At 43.7% G+C, this 23,573-nt stretch overlaps 1 protein-coding gene across 3 annotated transcripts in view; it reads right to left on the bottom strand.

Moving 5' to 3' along the window:
* The window catches only part of LOC115196808 (breast cancer anti-estrogen resistance protein 1), a 119,648-nt gene that overhangs the window by 36,491 nt on the left and 59,584 nt on the right, over positions 1–23,573 (bottom strand). For 2 of the 3 annotated variants that reach the window (XM_029757728.1, XM_029757730.1), the window contains exon 1: positions 7,680–8,065. The exons of the other annotated variant lie outside the window; for it this stretch is intronic. In XM_029757728.1, coding sequence (XP_029613588.1) covers positions 7,680–7,691 — 12 coding nt within the window. In that variant the 5' untranslated portion in view covers positions 7,692–8,065. Of the gene's footprint in view, positions 1–7,679; positions 8,066–23,573 lie in introns of those variants that run through there. 3 annotated transcript variants of the gene reach the window in all.

The raw sequence follows: 23,573 nt of genomic DNA, 5'->3' as shown, positions 1-23,573 counted from the left end.
AATCTCTCCCTGTTTTTCTCCCTCTGGCCACAGAAACAGGAAGTGCTTAGAGAATGATTCATGTGCCGTTCTGATTGGGTATGAGTAAATAACTAGATGACTACTAGTCTCTCTCCCTACTATAAATTGCATATACGATGTACACACCGCCCCAGACACAGCTGAGGGTGAGGAGAAATCGGCATGTCTAGAAAACTCAAAGTAGGCTGCCGGGTCACAATTTGTTTCTATTCTGCCAACCTCCAACTCTAGTCAAAACAGCAAGGGCTCATTTGAATCTGTTGTTCCAACAACAATGTTGTTCAGGTGGCCATACTAACCCAGTGGCTGTCTGTGCTGTGCTCCATTTCCTTTGTTTGGGTAGAAATCTGACAATAGCAACAGTGAGTCACTGGGGTCCAGCAGTTTTCTAGCAGTGTATAGCTAAGTCACTATGCTAACACATCACCGTGGAGGTCCCTGTGGTAATGGCAGGTCAAAGCCTGCCCCCATCACCTTAGAGCCGGGAGCAGACAAAGTCTGACTGCAAACGTTATTATCTCTCCACGAAAGAAAGAGTGGAGAAGAAAGAGGTGAAGAGAGAGAGAGAGAGTAAAAGAGAAGGATATTCATCATCCAGAGGCCTAAAAGTTCATTGATTTGCATTTAGAAGGGTCATGGCTAAACGGGGATCTTACCCATTTACACTTAACAGCAAGCTGAAGAAGTTAGGGTTAGAACTAGGGAAAGAGTGATGGTAGAAATGAAGGAAAGGGAGAGAGATCCACAGGAAGAGAGGGAGAGGAAAAAGAGGTGCAGTGGGTCTGGGAGAGGGAAGGAAACGGCTGCAGTGTCCATTCAGACAGCCACTGAGCAGGAAGTAATGTGGCAGCTGGTTGAGCACGCTCAGTGCAGAAAGGTCAGTGAAGGGGAAGGCAGCAAGCGCCTGTCTGTGTGTGTGTGTGTGTGTGTGTGTGTGTGTGTGTGTGTGTGTGTGTGTGTGTGTGTGTGTGTGTGTGTGTGAACGTGAGAGGGGAGGGCAGGGTGGCCTTTGTCTTTTGCCTCTACGTAACCCTGTGGGACACACACTGGTCACAAGAGGGTGTATGTGTGTTTTGTACATGACTATATATTTGTCCCACGGAGACAGGACCTTGGGCACAGACATTTTATGAAACCCCCTCTCTCCTCGACTTACAAAGCATCACAGCAATAAGTCATGTCTTTTGCAAACAATACTCTGCCCTTTCTCCTTTGTGCTGTTTCTGTCTCTCTGTTCTCCCAATCCAGCCCCCACCCTTTTAAACAAACGCCCCCTCAGTCATCCAAAGTTTTTATTAGTTTAAAACAGATAGACGCCGCAGACAAAACAAGGCTGTCTCTGCTGCTTAAATCACATTAGCCACCTGAGCCTGGCCAAACAATGCCACTGGGTTACAAAAAGTCAACTTTTCGTTTTTTGGTTTTGGGGGTAGACTTCTGAGAAGTCACTGGCTTTCTCTGGGGCTACGTAGCATGCAAGCACATAACCTCTGACTCTTCAGATGCTCACAGCAGCATAGCAGCAGTACACAGACTGCAATTACAGCAAAGCCTTGGCTAGGCCTGTGTGTAAGCCAGTGGTATATGACATACTCACAGACAGGGAGCAGACTCAGTATCAGATGGAGGGATCAGACACACTCCCTGTCTGTCTGTCTGTCTGTCTGTCTGTCTGTCTGTCTGTCTGTCTGTCTGTCTGTCTATCTCCCTCCCTCCCTCCCTCCCTCCCTCCCTCTCTCCCTGTCTGTCTGTCAAGCAGAAAAACAGGGCCAGAGTGAGGGAATGGAGAGATGTGACTCAGTCAGTCCAATGGGGATTTTGTTTTGGTCTTTATCAGCTGAGACAGACACTGCTGTGACACACACAGACACAATGTGCTGCTGCTGCTGCGGTATTGGCGTCTTCCCACAAGGTAGCATGCAACAATTTGGGTCTACCTCATAAAAAGACCAGCGAGAAGCCCATATGGGACCATTTGTAGGCAAATAATGTGAACAATAAACTACAGTAGTCAAACAGGGTCTAGCCGCAGGAAAAGAATCCTGAAGGACAAGACTTAACACAAATAACCTATAAGAGACAATAGCATAAGGTAGCCTAGAGGTTAAAGAGGCACACAACACTCTCCAAGTTGAAAATAGGCTATATCAGTAAATTCCATTTTTTTATGACTATTTTTGAGAATTGATGTTGTTATTCCAGTGAATGTGTGTATGTGTTGGTCTGTTACACCTTGATCTCTCTCGATGTCCTTGGTATTCTCCGGACAAGCCCAGACCCGTCTCCCACGAGCTCCAGCTCTCAGCGGGCCACTCATCAGAACATTCCACAACCTCTACATAGACCTCTCCTGTTACCTCACAATCCAAAGGTGTCACAACACCCCTTCTACAACACGCTACACAAAATACAAACACGGACGTTCATACTAGCTCTAAAGACTCATTCATAAGGTGGCAATCAACATAGCATACTTTCAAATCTTATCAGTCACACCTACAATATATAGGCCAAGTCAAATAAAGGATTTCACACAAATTCACACTAAAGCATGCTAAAATGTATGCCACTATTATGAATCATCTCTTCTCAAAGTTGAAAAAAAGAGACAAATAACACACAAAGAGCTTCAACCCCTCCTCCCTGTCAAGTTCCAACAGCGGTAAGAAAACATCTCTGAGTCTTGTAGCTACAGGCTACAACAAAGTGCTTGAGCTCTGCCCATTGCACAAGACTGAGTGACAGGCTAACTGGTGAGTGTGTGGTGGAACTCCACCCTGTACGCCACACAAAGCTGACAGCAGTTCCACTGTTGTAATCACAGAGCGAGAGAGGAAGGACAATGACACCCAGTTCTGATTTCTCCTATCTACATACCAAAACAATTTCTCCTCTCATCTATAAACACAGGCCGTCGCAATGGCAAAAACATGTACAGAACTCTCAATGCCCGACAAGAAATCCTAAAATTACAGCCTTGAGTGGGGATACAGTGGAGATACAATGATTTTCCAGAGCGTGAAACGTCATTGTGACCTCAGCCAAACATTCCAGTGGTTAGGTGTGAGAGACAAGGCCAGGAATTCAGGGAGCACTCTGATACATTTCAGGGGAAGGGAAATACAAAGACAAGATAAGGATAGGCCTACTGCTTAGGGTGGAATGTGAAGGTTCAACCAAGCAGTAGTGGCACAGCTCCACAGGTTTTTAGAGCATCTGCACGTGCCTCACAGAACTACCTCAGTCAATCTGTTTCGATAAAATATCAGTGGATATGAGTTCTGTTCTGTTAGCTTTGACAACAGCATTCCCTGGCTCATTCAACTGCCCTGAGGGCATCAAACCAACCTGGCTGTGTGAGGAGAAAGCCCAGCGCTATTGTAACTAGATCAGACAGCTGAAAACCCAGCGCTTTGTGCAGAATCCATTTTGCCTGGTGTAGGCCTAGCTAGGTGTTCTGCTCTGCAACGGGTTTCTTATCTGAACTCCCTCCGTCTCTGCCTCTATTCCTCCAGTAAAGCCCAATTATCCCCCACATAAAGCAGGTGCCCTGGGGAGAGCGCAGTTTGACTACAGCAGAAAACATGTGCCCCCAGGCCCTGTTGTTTGCTGCTGAACTGGGAAAAGAGAGATACTGTCAGTGCTACCTGCGGAAGAGACTGGGTGAACTGTGTTTAAGAGATTAGGCCAGCCACAAACCAAGGTCTGTTTCAAACATGTAGTTTTCTTCAACGTAAAGCTCTTTGAAAAAACACCATGAAATTATGATGTTTAGCATCTACATGATGACTCCTTCATGACAAAGAACCTAACAGAACAAATTCAACATAATTATTTGTGTGATAGCACACTGTACTGTATGCATTCGGGAAGTATTCTTCCTTGACTTTTCCATATTTTGTTACGTTACAGCCTAATTCTAAAATTAATTAAATCGTTTTTTTGTCCCTCATCAATCTACACACAATACCCCATAACGACAATGCAAAAACAGGTTTGCATAAATTTGCAAATGTGTTAAAACTTTAAAACTGAATTATCACATTTGCAGCCTCGAATCTTCTTGGGTATGACGCTACAATCTTGGCACCCCTGTATATGAGGAGTTTCTCCCATTCTTCTCTGCATATCCTCTCAAGCTCTGTCAGGTTGAATGGGAAGCGTCGCTACACAGCTGTTTTCAGGTCTCTCCAGAGATGTTCGATCAGGTTCAAGTCTGGGCTCTGGCTGGGCAACTCTAGGACATTCAGAGACTTATCCCAAAGCCACTCCTGTGTTGTCTTGGTTGTGTGCTTGGGGTCATTGTCCTGTTGGAAGGTGAACCTTTGCCCCAGTCTGAGGTCCTGAGCTCTCTGGATTTTTTTTATCAAGGATCTCGCTGTCCTTTGCTCCGTTCTTCTTTCCCTTGAGCCTGACTAGTCTCCCAGTCCCTGCCCTCTGAAAAACATCCCCACAGCATGATGCTACCACCACCATGCTTCACCGTAGGGATGGTGCCCGGTTTCCTCCAGACGTGACACATGGCATACAGGCCAAAGAGTTCAATCTTGGTTTCATCAGACCAGAGAATCTTGTTTCTCATGGTTAGGTGCCTTTTTCCAAACTCCAAGAGGGCTGTCATGTGCTTTTTACTGAATAGTGGCTTCCGTCTGGCCACTACAATAAAGGCCTGATTGCTGCAGAGACGGTTGTCCTTCTGGAAGATTCTCCCATCTCCACAAAGGAACTCTGGAGCTCTGTCAGAGTGACCATTGGGTTCTTGGTCAGCTCCCAAGGCCTTTCACCCCCGATTGCTCAGCTCGTCCGGGCGGCAAGCTCTAGGAAGAGTCTTGGTGGTTCCAAACTTCTTCCATTTCAGAATGATGGAGGCCACTGTGTTCTTGTAGACCTTAAATGCTGCAGATATTTTTTTGGTATCCTATCCCCAAATGTGTACCTCGACACAATCCTATATCTGAGCTCTAAGGACAATTGCTTCGACCTCATGCCTCGGTTTTTGCTTTGACATGCACTGTCAACTGTGGGACCTTTTTTAGACAGGTGTGTGCCTTTCCAAATCGTGTCCAATCAATTCAATTTACCACAGGTGGACTCCAATCAAGTTGTAGAAACATCTCAAAGATGATCAATGGAAACAGGTTGCACCTGAGCTCAATTTTGAGTCTCATAGCAAAGGATCTGAATACTTATGTAAATAAGGTATTTCTGTTTTTAATTTTTAATACATTTGCAAAAATTTCTAAAAACCTGTTTTCGCTTTGTCATTATGGGGTATTTTGTGTAGATTGATGAGGGAAAAAAATAATTTAATCAATTTTAGAATAAGGCTGTAAAGTAACACAATGTGGAAAAGTCAAGTGGTCTGAATACTTTCCGAATGCACTGAATTTGAGTCACTAACATCTTCACATGTTCAAGTTTGGTATATATTTTAGGTCTGTGTGTACCAATAATCTGTTTTTAACCTATATCTGAAACCCTGTGACTCATGGTTGGTTGTGCAGACATGTCAGAGCTGACAGTTCCACCAGTGTGGAGTGACCCTCCTTGTATCAACCTTCCTGCTACACCTGGGCTGAGTCACAGCCTAGTGCTTGCTATCCCAGTGGGTATTACTACGCTCAGTGACTGTGTGGCACCTATAATCTCTCTGAGGGAAGGGACTGACTGACTGGGTGAGGGGTTTCACTGCCAGACCTCCCAGGGGATGACAGGGGGAAATCCACCCCAGCACCCAGGCAGACAGGGGGCTGTGAGTCAGTCAGAAATGAGTCAGGCCTAGGAGACAGGGGCGAGAGGCAAAGGCCTTCGAGTTACTCAGTTGAGCTCTCTGTAGGCCTGAGAGCCACTCTTCCTTTGACCCCCACAGACACCCCCACTTACTCATTCAGTCACTACTGCATTGTGGGAATCCACTTAATCTATTTATATCAGAGTTTCCCAAACTAGGGGTCGCCTGATTTGAAAATGGGGTCATGAGAGGAAATGTGTGTTTGGTTCATAGAACCAGGGTTAAGTCAGTAACCTCTGGTAGCAGCTAGATGCAGATGTAATAAACAGAATGGTTTATGTTTTCTTCCTAGAAATGTGGCTCTTTCTTTTGAATGGTTTAAGTTACAAAATATTAGAACATCACTGAAAGATAACTGTCAGGAACACATACATACAGTATGTGCTGTTTCCCTCTACTATGCGCACAAGTCGTTAGAACCGAGAGGACAAGACCAAGCACTAAATCAATGATGTTCTTTTCTACACAAAATATCATACAACATTATTGCCTGATGATCTTCTGAATTTACCAATACCTTTGATGCATTTCAGTCACTTCAAACCATACTGTCTACAGATTGAAATACAGTCAAAAATATTGTCAGACTGATTTGTAATACGTTGTCATATTAATACAAATGTTTTAAAGTTAACATTGGCCGTTGATTACATGACTTGTTTTACATGGTGGGTCACAAATCGTTTTTTATATCAAAATGGGGTCGCTGGCCAAAAAAGTTTGTGAGCCCCTGATGTATAAACTAGCATCACGCCTGGCTTCATTAACCCCTCCTTCTGAAATAGCAAGCCGATAGCTAGCTAGCACGTTACAAGGCATTCACTGCATTGTCAAGTTGAGCTTCTCTCAAAATGGCATCCATGATTACTAAGGCCAACCTGGGAAATAAACATCTCTTAGACATGAAGGCTAAACCCTCCATCTACATAACCTCATTACAGTCACCAATCAGCCATTGTTAATTAAAGACAGTTAGGAAAAGTCTAAAAGACATATGGTAATGCCAGTGGTGTTTGTTGATTTTGTAATTACATGTGTTCTAATGTGTGTGTGAAACCCCAGGCCAAGTGATAAACAAGGGGACTATCCGAGGCCTCTCCAGGGGGTCGGCCCCAGTGCTGCTAAAGAGCATAAACCTCTCAGACGGAAATGCAGTATGGTCCTGTCAACCAAATACCAAACCCCTGTGTAATTACAGCACTACAAGCTTACAGGATGCCAACACTTTCAAACAATAGCAAGGAACGGACGGTACTGCCAAGACTCCAGCAGCAGGCCACTGCACTCTTTTCTCTCCCCTCTACTCTCTCCATAAAACCTTCATCTTTAAACTTTCTCCTGAGTCAGCAGAGCCAGCCCAGAGCAGCGGAGCTCCGTGGCTCTCCCTCCTGTCTGGCTGTTCCAAAGCCCTTTCTTCTAACAGCGTCTTAATTCCTCCAACTCTCCCCCTTTCAGAGAAGAGGGGCCTTTACAAACCATACAGGACAGCAGAAAATAACACAAAACTTTGTTCAGGAACTAGTATGAAAAAGACCAAGGAGAGTTTACTTGTGTTCTATTCTTCTCCTTTCGTGTATAGAATTTGAACTTAACATTTCTATCTACCTAAAATACTCAACACAATACACATTCTGAGACATAGCACAGCAAACAAAGTAAGTTGTGCTGATAACTAACAAAAGGTAAAATACACAGAAAACATGTTAACTCAAGTTCCCCCCACTCTTGTCCTTTTCTTCCCGCAGTGTGCTGCCCTCCCTCTATTTTTTCCACATCTCTACTCTTTCCCATTTGGGGCATTTAGTATGTCCTGACAAAAGTGTTCACACAGCAAAGGGAACAGCAAACACACACATTACACACTCACCAGATAGTTCATTTTCAGCCCTCTTGTGTGAGTCCGTCTGACAGACTCCAGACAGGAGTAACAGGGCAGCGATTTGGCCCTGGAAACAGCCCCTGTGTCTAGCCACCAGTTAAAGTTCCCTGTTGTCTCGCTCCCAGGCAGAAGGACTTGGGCAGATCCTAACACATTCTCTGGCACTGTGATCTCAGAGTGCAAGAATGAGACTGTCCCATTTACATCTCTCTCTCTCTCTCTCTCTCTCTCTCTCTCTCTCCGTGTCTATCCTTCGCTGCTTCTCCCGACTCCCTCTTGCTCTCTCCGTCTCTGGCCAGGGGAGGGAGGGAAGAATGCGCAGTAATCCGACACCCCCCAGTTCCTGCACAATCCCGACGTTCCCACTCCCGGGCTGTGATTGGTTGAAGGACCTCTTCTTATGTTAATGAATCTTGCCCTCTCTCTCCCCCTGGCTGTGTGGAATGTTTAGTGCCTGTGCTCAGACCTTGGAGGGACACAGACACTGAGTTTTTCAAAAAAATGAATTACCCCAGCAGAACACACATACCTCCCCCAGCCACCTCGGCTCACTCCTTTCCTCCTCACCAATCTCATCTCTATTTGTATTATCTGCCCACTGGCTATAGACTCACTTGGCAATCCCCTCCTCACTAAAACTATTCTTATTTCTCTTTCGTCTCATCAGTCTCCCATTGTTGCTCAGATACATGAACACATTATACACACATTATACACTCCGTATTTTATTTTATTTAACCTTAACAAATTGTTGTTTACAATGACGGCCTACCCTGGCTAAACCCGGACGACGCTGGGCCAATTGTGCGCCGCCCTATGGGACTCCCAATCACGCCGGTTGTGATACCGTTACATGTTAGTCAATCTAATAATGCATGTCTAAACACTATTACGGGCAGTGTGTTGTACTACAGCACACACATTCAAATCCAAGACAATCTATCCACCTGACAGGTGTGGCACATCACGAAGCTGATTAAACACCATGGTTATTACACAGGTGCACCTTGTGCTGGGGACAATAGAAGGCCACTCTAAAATGTGCAGTTTTGTCACACAACACAATGCCACAAATGTCTCAAGTTTTGAGGGAGCGTGCAATTGGCATGCTGACTGCAGGAATGTCCACCAGAGCTGTTGCCAGAGAATTGAATGTACATTTTTCTACCATAAGCCGCTTCCAACGTTGTTTTAGAGAATTTGGCAGTACGGCCAACCGGCCTCACAACCGCAGACCACATGTATGGTGTCGTGTGGCTGAGCGGTTTGCTGATGTTAACTTTGTGAACAGAGTGCCCCATGGTGGCTGTGAGGTTATGGTATGAGCAGGTATAAGCTACGGACAATGAACACAGTATGCATTTTATCGATGGCAATTTGAATTCACAGAGATACCGTGACGAGATCCTGAGGCCCACTGTTGTGCCATTTATCCACCGCCATCTCCTTATGTTTTAGCATGATAATGCACGGTCCCATGTCGCAAAGATCTGTACACAATCCCTGGAAGCTGAAAATGTTCCACAGGCCACAATCAACAGCACGATCAACTCTATGCGAAAGATCTGTCGCGCTGCATGAGGCAAATGGTGGTCACAACAGCTCCCCTACCTTTTTTTTAAGGTATCTGTGAACAGATGCATATCTGTATTCCCAGTCATGTGAAATCCATAGATTAGGGCCTAATGAATTTATTTATATTGACTGATTTCCTCATATGAACTGTGCCTCAGTAAGATCTTTGAAATCGTTGCATGTTGCGTTTATATTTATGTTCAGTATAATATCAACTGGGTAGAATATCTCAGTGTCGGTCATGCAGCCCCTACCCAACAACCACAAAATAAATTAGTAAATCATTTTTTAAATATTATACAAGGGCTGTCCTTTGAGAAATTAACTTGGTAAATCAGAGTATAACACAAAAACTGTATAAGTGTCACACCCTGATCTGTTTCACCTGTCTTGGTGATTGTCTCCACCCACCTCCAGGTGTCTCCTGTTTTCCCCATTAGTCCCCGGTGTATTTATCCCTGTGTTTCCTGTCTCTCTGTGCCAGTTCGTCTTGTTTGCCAAGTCAACCAGCGTTTCTCCTAGCTCTTATTTTTCCCAGCCTGTTTTTTCCTAGCCCTCCTGGTTTTGACCCTTGCCTGTCCTGACGCCGAATCCGCCCGCCTGGCCACTCTGCCTGTCCTGACCTCGAGCCTGCCTATCTCCTTGTACTCTTTGGAGTCAGACATGTTCACTGAATCCCTGCCTGTCCTGACCTCGAGCTTGCCTATCTCCTTGTACTGTTTGGACTCTGACCTGGTTTATGAACTCTCGCCTGTCCCCGACCTGCCATTTGCCTACCCCTTTTGTTGTAATAAATATCGGAGCTCAACCATCTGCCTCCTGTGTCTGCATTTGGGTCTCGCCCTGTGCCCATATAATAAGCGTATATAACATAAGTAGTTCCACAAGGGAAATCTCACAAGACTGTTAAGATGCCATTAAAGTACTCCGAAAAATCTGAAGGTTGTTGAAGAAAGCGTTAAGTCCGCATCTAAGGTAGAGTTCACAGCTCAAGGAAAACAAACAATGAGGGATGACATCCAACACCTAGTCATCCATCTAAACCAGATTAAGCAGGTCAGGAGGTCAAATACAGGCCAACTTCTCAATCAATATTCCAGAACTAAGTCAACACCAATGGCTTCCAATGGAACCATTCAGTCTCCATGCAGATATGTCTAACACTCAAACATGACTCACCTCACCTCCATGTGGCATACTACACTATTAAATCTATAGTGGCTAGACTGTTATGAGAAAGAAAGGTAAGCAGGATACGGTATAGTTATGAGTGAGGTATGTGAAGGTGAGAGAGTGAGAAAGAGAGAGAGAGACTTCCTAACCTCCTGCCAAATGTATGACCATACACATACTTTCCTCAGATTACACAGACCCACAAAGAATTCAAAAACAAATCCAATTTTGATAGACTCCCATATCTATTGGGTGAAATACCACAGTGTGCCATCACGGCAGCAAGATTTGTGACCTGTTGCCACAAGAAAAGGGCAACCAGTGAAGAACAAACACCATTGTAAACCCATATTTATGTTTATTTATTTTCCCTTTTGTACTTTAACTATTTGCACATCGTTACAACACTGTATATAGACACAATATGACATCTGAAATGTCTCTATTCCTTTGGAACTTTTGCTATGGCAATGTAAACATATGTTTCCCATGACAACAAAGCCCTTTGCATTGAATTGAATTGAAATGAGAAAGAGATAGAGAGTGTTATCTTGGAGGTGGGGGCTGTGTGGTGTGAAAAAGGGCGGGGACACATTTTCCTTACAGAATGAGGGCTATGGGTAGACCACTACATAGCCTACATAAACTACAGTCAAAGTGGTGTAATGCATGGAGGGCAACAGCACCTACTACAATCATAGACTATGGAGAACAAAAACACCACACAAAGCACTAGAAATGTCAGTAGGCTGTGCGAGACAGAATAGAGGTGACAGTCTAGCAGGGCTCACACTGTCCCATGGGCCGAACCACTGAGGTAGCAGGCACTACTGTCAAGCCTCAGAACTAATGTTGTCACGAAACCAGAATTTTGACTTCGATACGGATACCAGGTTTTATCATCACGATATTCTATACCAAAATCATATTCAAAACCAAAACGATACTTTATACCGAAACGATACCACAGCAAAAAAAGAAAGCATATTAGCTAGTCACAGAATAAACACTGGGCTTTATCTATTTAAACATTGAAGAATATGTAGAACTGGTAGAACAACTAAAATAACAAATAGAATATACAGTGAGGGAAAAAAGTATTTGATCCCCTGCTGATTTTGTTTGTTTGCCCACTGACAAAGAAATGATCAGTCTATAATTTTAATGGTAGGTTTATTTGATCAGTGAGAGACATAATAACAACCAAAAAATCCAGAAAAACGCATGTAAAAAAAATTATAAAATTATTTGCATTTTAATGAGGAAAATAAGTATTTGACCCCTCTGCAAAACATGACTTAGTACTTGGTGGCAAAACCCTTGTTGGCAATCACAGAGGTCAGACGTTTCTTGTAGTTGGCCACCAGGTTTGCACACATCTCAGGAGGGATTTTGTCCCACTCCTCTTTGCAGATCTTCTCCAAGTCATTAAGGTTTCGAGGCTGACGTTTGGCAACGCGAACCTTCAGCTCCCTCCACAGATTTTCTATGGGATTAAGGTCTGGAGACTGGCTAGGCCACTCCAGGACCTTAATGTGCTTCCTGTTGAGCCACTCCTTTGTTGCCTTGGCCGTGTGTTTTGGGTCATTGTCATGCTGGAATACCCATCCACGACCCATTTTCAATGCCCTGGCTGCGGGAAGGAGGTTCTCACCCAAGATTTGACAGTACATGGCCCCGTCCATCGTCCCTTTGATGCGGGGAAGTTGTCCTGTCTCCTTAGCAGAAAAACACCCCCAAAGCATAATGTTTCCACCTCCATGTTTGACGGTGGGGATGGTGTTCTTGGGGTCATAGGCAGCATTCCTCCTCCTCCAAACACGGCGAGTTGAGTTGATGCCAAAGAGCTCCATTTTGGTCTCATCTGACCACAACACTTTCACCCAGTTGTCCTTTGATTCATTCAGATGTTCATTGGCAAACTTCAGACGGGCATGTATATGTGCTTTCTTGAGCAGGGGGACCTTGCGGGCGCTGCAGGATTTCAGTCCTTCACGGCGTAGTGTGTTACCAATTGTTTTCTTGGTGACTATGGTTCCAGCTGCCTTGAGATCATTGACAAGATCCTCCCGTGTAGTTCTGGGCTGATTCCTCACCGTTCTCCACGAGGTGAGATCTTGCATGGAGCCCCAGGCCGAGGGAGATTGACAGTTATTTTGTGTTTCTTCCATTTGCGAATAATCGCACCAACTGTTGTCACCTTCTCACCAAGCTGCTTGGCGATGGTCTTGTAGCCCATTCCAGCCTTGTGTAGGTCTACAATCTTGTCCCTGACATCCTTTGAGAGCTCTTTGGTCTTGGCCATGGTGGAGAGTTTGGAATCTGATTGATTGATTGCTTCTGTGGACAGGTCCTTTTATACAGGTAACAACCTAATTAGGAGTGCTCCTAATCTCAGCTCGTTACTTGTATAAAAGACACCTGGGAGCCAGAAATCTTTCTGATTGAGAGGGGGTCAAATACTTATTTCCCTCATTAAAATGCAAATCAATTTATAACACTTTTGACATGCATTTTTCTGGATTTTTTTGTTGTTATTCTATCTCTCACTGTTCAAATAAACCTACCATTAAAATTATAGACTGATCATTTCTTTGTCAGTGGGCAAACGTACAAAATCAGCAGGGGATCAAATACTTTTTTCCCTCACTGTATTCTATTATATATTCAATTTTTTTAATTAAACACCATATTAAATAACAGAAGAACATCTTAAATGTTCCTTATGAAAAACCATATCTGAGACTAATTTGACAATAACATCTAAACTGTTTTAAAATGTCAATTGATACATATCAGGTTTAATTTGCTCATGTACAGTATGGCCATAATATTGGTTCAAATGACATTCATTAGACCAGGGGTTCTCAAACCTCTCCTCGGGAAGCCCCAGTCGTTGCATGTATTTGAACTATTCCACAGCTAGCACACCTGATTCAAATAGTCAACTAATCATCAAGCCCTTGACTGGGTGAATCAGGTGAGTTAGTTCAGGGATACAACAGAACTGTGAAATGTCTGGGGTCCCCAAGGAGATGTTTGAGAATCACTGCATTAGACCTATGATTCATTATTCATTACAGGAAAATAACTGAATGTATTAAATTAATAGTTTAGTTCCAAAATGACAAGCTAATTTCTGAAGCTTCTATATTGCAATAGTCTACACACCATAAAATCAAATCAAATTGTTATTGTCACATGCTTCATAAACAACACGTGTAGACTAACAGTGAAATGTTTACTTACGGCCCTTCCCAACAATGCAAAATACTTTTTCATTGTATTTTTTATAATAGAAAATAAAAAATAGTAACACGAGAAATAAATACACAATGAGCTATATACATGGGGTACCAGTACCGACTCGATGTGCAATGGTACGAGGATATTGAGGTAGATATGTACATATAGGTAGGGGTAAAGTGACTAAGCAACAGGATAGATAATAGACAGTAGCACTGACACCATAGAAATACAATGGATTTTACAGAGCATACTACCAAAGACTACAATATGAAGATAGGCAGAAACTGCTTCTCCAATAATAATCCCTGATCACACTTGTAGGCGATGTCATGGCGACTAAACTCATGCGTAGAAACGTCATCGGGTCTAACGGTTGTCTCGCGCCGAACCGCGCATGTGCTGGCCGTCAAATCAAAGGCACTTCTTCAATATCAAGTTGTTTTTTAAGAAAATGAAAACGTGTCCTTTCACGAGGTTGGAGTTATAACATGTTCAACTACTTAAGATAGTGGCTCGAATCTAGGTTGCGCTTTTAGCTTTAGAGAAAATGAACCACTAGAGAATCATTTTTCACTTTTCTCATTGACTTCTCAAATCCCAAACCCCGGCCTGGTCTGTTTGGTCTGTTTCGCAGTGTTTTTGAAAGTCTCACAATATTGCGCCTCAAATCAAATCAAATTGTATTTGTCACATACACATGGTTAGCAGATGTTAATGCGAGTGTAGCGAAATGCTTGTGCTTCTAGTTCCGACCATGCAGTAAAATCTAACAAGTAATCTAACAATTTCACAACAACTACCTTATACACACAAGTGTAAAGGAATTAATAAGAATATGTACATAAAAATATGTGAATGAGCGATGGCCGAACGGCATAGGCAAGATGCAGTAGATGGTATAGAGTACAGTATATACATATGAGATGAGTAATTTAGGCTATGTAAACATTATATAAAGTGTCATTGTTTAAAGTGGCTAGTGATACATTTATTACATCCAATTTTTAATTATTAAAGTGGCTAGAGATTGAGTCAGTATGTTGGCAGCAGCCACTCACTGTTAGTGATAGCTGTTTAACAGTCTGATGGCCTTGAGATAGAAGCTGTTTTTCAGTCTCTCGGTCCCAGCTTTAATGCACCTGGACTGACCTCGCCTTCTGGATGATAGCGGGGTGAACAGGCAGTGGCTCGGGTGTTTGTTGTCCTTGATGATCTTTTTGGACTTCCTGTGACATCGGGTGGTGTAGGTGTCCTGGAGGGCAGGTAGTTTGCCCCCGGTGATGCGTTGTGCAGACCGCACCACTCTCTGGAGATCCTTACGGTTGTGGGCGGAGCAGTTGCCGTACCAGGCGGGGACACAGCCCGACAGGATGCTCTCGATTGTGCATATGTAAAAGTTTGTGAGTGTTTTTGGTGACAAGCTGAATGTTTTCAGCCTCCTGAGGTTGAAGAGGCGCTGCTGCACCTTCTTCACCACACTGTCTGTGTGGGTGGACCATTTCAGTTTGTCCGTGATGCACCCCTGGGTTTAGAAACTGTGATACTACAATTCCAAGAGTGCATTTCAACTCCCAGAGTGTAATGCGCCACCCAAGTCTGCTGGCTGGCTAGTGGCTACTGCTAGCAAGCCCAGACAAATGCAAAGTACTCTAAATATATTGCTGTCATAGCTAAGTTATGAGTGCATTTCACATTACTTTTGGGTTGTAATCATATTATAATGCTCACATGAATGTCATGCTGAATATACAGTACCAGTCAAAAGTTTGGACACACCTACTCATTAAAGGGTTTATCTTTATTTTTACTATTTTCTAATAATAGTGAAGACCTCAAAACTATGAAATAACAGTATATTTTATATTTGAGATTCTTCAAAGTAGCCACCTTTTGCCTTGATGACAGCTTTGCACACTCTTGGCATTCTCTCAACCAGCATCACCTGGAATGCTTTTCCAACAGTCTTGAAGGAGTTCCCACATGGGGTGGCTGGTAGCCTAGTGGTTAGAGCGTTGGACTTGTAACCGAAAGGTCGCAAGATCGAATCCCTGAGCTGACAAGGTGAAACATATGTTGTTCTGCCCTGAAAAAGGCAGTTAACCCACTGTTCCTAGGCCGACATTGAAAATAAGAATTTGTTCTGACCTGCCTAGTTAAATAAATTTTACAATAAAATGCTGAGCACTTGGCTGCTTTTCCTTCACTCTGTGGTCCAACTCATCCCAAACCATCTCAATTTGGTTGAGGTCAGGTGATTGTGGAGGCCAGGTCATCTGATGCAGCACTCCACCACTCTCCTTCTTGGTCAAATAGCCCTTACACAGCCTGGAGGTGTGTTGGGTCATTGTCCTGTTGAAAAACAAATGAGAGTCCCACTAAGTGCAAACCAGATGGGATGGTGTATTGCTGCAGAATGCTGTGGTAGCCATCCTGGTTAAATGTGCCTTGAATTCTAAATAAATCACAGACAGTGTCACCAGCAAAGCACCCCCACACCATCACACCTCCTCCTCCATGCTTCACGGTGGGAACCACACATGTGGAGATCATCCCTTCACCTACTCTGCGTCTCACAAAGACACGGCGGTTGGAACCAAACATCTCAAATTTGGACTCATCAGACCAAAGAACAGATTTCCACCGGTCTAATGTCCATTGCTTGTGTTTCTTGGCCCAAGAAAGTCTCTTCTTATTATTGGTGTCCTTTAGTAGTGGTTTCTTTGCAGCAATTCAACCATGAAGGCCTGATTCACGCAGTCTCCTCTGAACAGTTGATGTTGAGATGTGTCTGTTACTTGAACTCTGTGAAGCATTTATTTGGGCTGCAATTTGTGAGGCTGGTAACTCTTATGAACTTATCCTCTGCAGCAGAGGTTACTCTGGGTCTACCTTTCCTGTGGCGGTCCTCATGAGAGCCAGTTTCATCATAGCGCTTGATGGTTTTTGCGACTGCACTTGAAGACATTTTCAAAGTTCTTGAAATTTTCCAGATTGACTGATCTTCATGTCTTAAAGTAATGATGGACTGTCCTTTCTCTTTGCTTATTTGAGCTGTTTTTGCCATAATATGGACTTGATCTTTTACCAAATAGGGCTATCTTCTGTACAGTATACCACCCCTACCTTGTCACAACACAACTGATTGGCTCAACCGCACTAAGAAGGAAAGAAAGAAGCCAAAGGTCCTGAGTCGTATCAATCTCCATGGTGATTGAGCTGTTTCACTGAAGTAGACTCACTTCTGGTGCTCAATACACACATACACAGCACACATTCACACACACACACACACACACACGTGTGAAGTTCAGAGTTTTACATGGTCTCATGGGGCTGTTGTCTCATGGGACCCGTACAACAGTCCCAGTCTCTCTCGTCAGACCCTCGGTGAGATCACAGCTATCAATTAAACAGAGAGCCAGTTCAGACACTGAGATTAGACCATCGCATCAGAGTCAGACATTACTTCAATTAGACTCCCTCCCCTCCTCCCCTCTCACTACTTAGCTAATGAGCCACCCCCCACCTGGGCCCACTAATCAATCCCCCTGGCCCAGGAGAGAAGACCTGAGCCCAGAGTAACAGGCTTAACTACCTGTCAAAATACCACATGGCACAAAGAAAGTCATTCAATGATGGTACACACATAGACCTGTAAACCTGACCAGAGAATATTGCGTTGGTGGCTAAATATCTCAGAAGAAGAAGATACTAGTCATTAACCGCAGGCACAGACAGTTGCACCCGCAGCACATCATTCAGACACATCTCTCAGCTAGACCTTCAGTCCAAGTGGGTCTGCCTGGCTTGCATCTGGGGTCTGTTGGTTCTGTCGTTGCTGTGCAGCAGAACACTGGGTCCATTGTGCTGGTGTTGTCCAGACCATAGCTGTCCAACTGCCCATGCATTCCTCACACCTACACACTGAGTGCCTCTCCTGGCCCAGCCTCACCCGCCACAGCCCTGGTCCCTGGCCCCTATGGCCCACTGCTCCAGCCAGCACGCAGCCTTTGTCACTCACACATTGTACAAATGCCTGAAAACACTGGCTCCCCTTCGCCATGCTCAGACAGAACAGACTTATCATTAAGGAGGACAAGAGATGTAGTTCACCAAATGTGAATAAGGAAATATGGAAATTCTGTTTCCTAGTGAATTGAGGTTATGTTTCTGTCTCTCTGTGAATTCACAGGAAGTACAGAGGTCCTACTGGGACTGTTGCTGGGCAGGACCACAGTCTCTCCAACTCTCTCTCCATCATCTCCCCAAAACCAGCTCACAATGGTGAATCACGTGGATCACTAATTACTTAATTAACCCCTTAAAAATGACTTATTCAATAATGTGTGTGATGTTCAGCATTAAATGAGCCCATTCTACAGTGAGAATTTATTAATTTTAGTATAAGCCTACGACAATGTGGATTTTAGTATTCCATAATTCAAATAGATATTTAATCATTATTAGGGTTTGACTAAACCTCAAGCTGTCATTTGTACTGATTAACCCTACTACTGTAAGCCTCTGGCTAGTAAGCCGTTATAATTGAAAGGCATTTCTTTTGATTCCAAACAGTTGTATCATGCACACACTCATATCCAAACTATGCATAATAACAAAGGGTGTCCTGTGGGGAATGGGCCCGTGCTGCAAAACTGTGACATCATTCATAGTGGCTGAGAGTGAAACAATGCACATCCTTGTGTACGACATCCACCCCCCTGGTCAACAGGAATATTCCCGCAGCTTCGAAGGGCAAAAACTAAAAGACTGATTATTTTGTTGTGACTGTGTCAGTCCTGCTGTGCAGTCTGTAACATAAGGCTTTTCAAAGGCTTAAGATGGAAGAGTGGGGAAATCCTCCTACAACACAGTAATACACTCATCCACAACAAAACACAACCAAGCTTGCACGCACACGTTGGATGGACAGTGACACACACACACACACACACACACACACACACACACACACACACACACACACACACACACAGGACAAAGTCTGTCCTTTTACAGGATACAGCATCAAAGATTCTGAAAGTGTGATCTGACATTTTGGATCTTCGCTCCAGACTGGCAGTTTGAGGGAGGAGACTCTGCTATCTGGGATGCACAGGAAAAAACAAGCTATAGCCTACCATGATAAATGAACAATATTCACTGTAAGTGTTTACAAATCCCCGTCCCCCGAGTAATAGGATTGATCTGAACAGCTTCAACATTCATTTCCATAGATAATTGCATTTGTTTATTCTCTGATTTTACATTTCATTTGTTTTCTTATCAGGAAAGCTTGTTAATACTCTGAGATGATTAAAAACCACAAAGTGAGTATTTCTTTCATCAAAGCTCGCTCCACAAAGCTGCCTGTTCCTCAGTATAAGCGCTCTGAAGCACAGGGGTAATTTCCCTCTCTCTGTTTCGCTGCAATAAAAAGATTAGCATTAATGCGTCAGGAAGCAAATGGCATTATCTCTGTGTGTGGAGAATGGGAGGCTGATTGTATTTCCAGGCTAAACGAGAGAAGATGATCCCTGGAGGAACTCATTGTTTAGGGAAAAACGTCTTCCTCGCTGAGACGCTTAGGCGTTCTGCATGCAGAGGAGAGGAGCTCCTATAGGACCTCAAACTCTCCCAAAATACGCAATCTTTCCACTGCCAAGTTAATTAGATTCTCCTGATCTGCCTTTTCATTTTAATCTCTATTATAGTTGGATGTCGTTGTGCTGCCATTAGTTCATTTCCACTGAAGAGTAATCAGCTAAAATCTTGTGAAATCTGCTGCCTGGCTCCGGGCTCCTGGCTCCGGGCTCCTGGCTCCGGAGCCAAACACAAATACTGAGTTCAGTTTAATCCACCAGAAGAGACAGAACAAATATTACAACAAATATTATGGTTAAACTCAAATATACTAATTGATTAAAAAAATATATAATCTTTGTAAATGATATTATAAATAGGACTGGTGGAGTTATGTCACACATGCAGCTAACAAAAATATCTACATTAGTACATTAGAGTGTCTAGTTTGAGAAACAAATGCCTCACAAGTCCTCAACTGGCAGCTTCATTAAATAGTACCCGCAAAACACCAGTCTCAACGTCAATAGTGAAGAGGAGACTCCGGGATGCTGGCCTTCTAGGCAGAGTAGCAAAGAAAAAGCCATATCTCAGACTGGGCAATAAAAATAAAATATTAAGATGGGCAAAAGAACACAGACACTGGACAGAGGAACTCTGCCTAGAAGGCCAGCATCCCGGAGTCGCCTCTTCACTGTTGAGACGGGTGTTTTGCGGGTACTATTTAATGAAGCTGCCAGTTGAGGACTTCTGAGGCGTCTGTTTCTCAAACTAGACACTCTAATGTACTTGTCCTCTTGCTCAGTTGTGCACTGGAGCCTCCCACTCCTCTTTCTATTCTGGTTAGAGCCAGTTTGCGCTGTTCTGTGAAGGGAGTAGTACACAGCTTTGCACAAGATCTTCACTTTCTTGGCAATTTCTAGCATGGAAAGCCTTCATTTCTCAGAACAAGAATAGACTGACGAGTTTCAGAAGAAGTTCTTTGTATCTGGCCATTTTGAGCCTGTAATCAAACCCACAAATGCTGATGCTCCAGATACTCAAGTAGTCTAAAGAAGACCCGTTTTATTGCTTCTTTAATCAGAACAACAGTTTTCAGATGTGCTAACATAATTGCAAAAGGGTTTTCTAATGATCAATTAGCCTTTTAAAATGATAAACTTGGATTAGCCAACACAACGTGCCATTGGAACACAGGAGTGATGGTTGCTGATAATGGGCCTCTGTACGCCTATGTAGATATTCCATTAAAAAATCAGCCTTTTCCAGCTAAAATAGTAATTTACAACATTAACAATGTCTACACTGTATTTCTGATCAATTTGATGTTATTTTAATGGACAAAAACAAGGACATTTCTAAGTGACCCCAAACTTTGAACGGTAGTGTACGGCATACGCAAACACACACACAAATACCCTCTCACTCACAACAGATACACACACACACAGACAGGAACACAGAGTTACACACACAGAAGACACACACAGACAGGAACACAGAGTTACACACACAGACAGAATGACTTACATAGACACAAGACACACAGACTAAGAAAAACAAACACAGTGCCCCTTCAGTCAAGTTGGAATGTAGGAATGTGGCTCCAACTCTACGATCCACCTAGGGTTGCAAAAGTCTGTGAGTTTTCAATAAATTCCCTGGCTTTCCAGAAATCCTGGTTAGAGGAATGCGGTTTTCCTGCTTATTTCCTCCTAATTCTAGGAAACCTCCGACCGGGTCTTCGGGAAATCCAGGGAATTTATTGAAAGTTTTATTTTGCAACCCTAACTCTACCATAACTTCGGACTTTCCAACTATCATTTCCAGGAAGGGGACCTTTTCCTATGGGCACAGTGGCAGGACTGAGTCATTTCAAAATAATGACGCTAGTTGGTCACCATCACTAAGCACGTCAAAATAGGCATGACACAATTACAATACTTGTAATATACCTGTAATATTGATGTTTATCACTATAACCTATAGCTTGAACAACACAGCCAAACCATTCTTTGGAGCAGATGTCTGGAGAATTGGAGATATGTGAAGGATTTCCACTATGTTCCTTCAAATAACTGCAATAATCCCTCTAGTCATAGGCAGAGTTATATCTCTGAAGATGCCTTTCCCTCTCTCCATCTGACTGATGTGTGTTTGTATTACTGACTCTGCTCTGTGGTCTTGTATCTGAGGTGTTGGGTGTGAACCGGAGCCCAGCCGTAGCCCTGTACAGATGAAATAACAGGCAGCCCCAGAGAGGTGTTGAGGTGAGAGCACCGGCGCCAGCCATGACAGGCCATCAGTAACTGCCATCTAATGTAATGTCATTACAATTCTTACTGAAGTGTGACTACGGTCTAATTTAATTTGATTAGTCAGCTCAGCCATTTGTAACTGTCAACTAGGCTACTGTAATATTACCGCCATACAGCCACAGCCTCCCTTGTGGATGGGGATCATGGACCAGGCAAGCTTCTTGAGAGAAATATGGACTATAAATACACTTGTTCAAACGGTAAAGTTTGACAACAAAAAAATATGTATTAATTTCAACACAGGTACAATACCTAACCGTGTTCAAGTGCCACACGGATGTTCCTAGCCCTGTGAAACCATGACAACAGATGACAGCTAATGAGGAATAAGTGAACAGTGTGGGTCAGGGTTCACAGAGCTATAATGAGTTCTGTAGCTATGCACTGCATTCCAATCAGCTTTCTTCATCATTTACGGGAAAAAATGTATGAAATGTATGAAATGAAATGTATGCATTCACTACTGTAAGTCGCTCTGGATAAGAGCGTCTGCTAAATGACTAAAATGTAAAATGTAAAAACATTTAAAAGAGCTCTCGACTAGTGGAACCATAAAAATAAAAATAAAAAAACAGCCAAAAAACTATTAATTGGAGGAAAATAACATACAGGTCAGAGCTGTTAACTAACTAGTCAACACATTCCAGGGCTGAGCAGAGAGAAATTTATACAGAGATATATAGGTACTGTATTCTGTATATGGCTCTGGGGATGAGAGCGCACTACTGCCCCCTAGGAGATTACACAAATCAAGGTAACCATGGAATCAGTGGCCACCATAACGGTTGTATTTGTTTATACTGCAAACATAAGACAAGCATCCCATAATCACGTCCAAATGTCCTTGCAGTATAACCAAAGAGATCTATGTAATTGGACAGCCTTCGACCAAATTAGCACATGGTGCCAACCAGTGGTAGATTTTCCAGGACACTACTGGCCCTCTCTGATATGTTAGTGATCTGGTGAAGTGACAGGAGTGAACAGTGGTCAAGTTTCCATGTCTCTGTCCTGTGTTTGTCCTACAAGGCCAAAGCGGTGTAAGGTCAGGCATGTTCACCTTGCGGCTATCACCCTGAGGGCCATCCATTACCCCTGTGAGGCCCACAACCTCTAAGGTTCGCTGGCTCCACTACAGCCCAGTGAAACATGACACTCATTCATCAGGGCCTGGAATGTGTGTTAGTGAGAAACAAGAGGTGAATGGACCACTGTTTTAACAAAAAGATTTAAGACCAGGTAGGGTGGTGGCTGTAGTGGTGGCAAATCATCTGACGACCCACCCCACTGACTATCCCTCTCTGTCTATGACATCACCACACGGACGAGGTAAGAGGTCAGTCAGATCCGGCATCGTGATCGGTGCGTTCCACTGAGCTTTGTGACAGAGGAGGCGGTGTGTGTCAGAGCTGCATGGGGAATAACGGTATCTAATGAGCAGATCAGTATCAGCACAGCTCTCTGATGCCTGCTGTGTCGCTAACACCACCGAGACACTTAAACACCAGCTCCCTGCTCCACACACTAACTCACACACTCAGCCTGCCTGCCTGCTTGGGATTAAGTGAATAGGCGCTTGTGCCAGTCAAACTGAAAGACAGGCCGGGCTAATAAACCAATTAGTGGCTTGGATAGCATGGAAGCGAAGGGGCTCTTAGACCTCATATAGATGAATTGTAAGGAAACAGACACACTATTAACACTGCTGGTGAACACATACAGTAGGCATACTGTAGTGGCCACACTGCCAACGGCACCACTTCACTGGAACCAACTATTCGTCCATGCCTTGATGTCACCCTCTAGACAAAGCCACCATGCACATTCATCTCCTTGTCTCTCACCCCCCTGGAATAGGAATGACATCATACACAATACATTTAGAATGGCAAATGAGATTGCTAGGTTGTGTTCCACTTCCAAGAGGCAAAAACACTGGGGGGGCACTGGAATTCATTGGACAATTTGGAGGCTCCACTTTTAG

Source organism: Salmo trutta, chromosome 7 (genome assembly GCF_901001165.1).
Source record: "Salmo trutta chromosome 7, fSalTru1.1, whole genome shotgun sequence".
NCBI classification, from domain to species: Eukaryota; Metazoa; Chordata; class Actinopteri; order Salmoniformes; family Salmonidae; genus Salmo; species Salmo trutta.
Note: the sequence above shows the minus strand (reverse complement) of the source record. Positions and strands in the feature narration are given on the sequence as shown.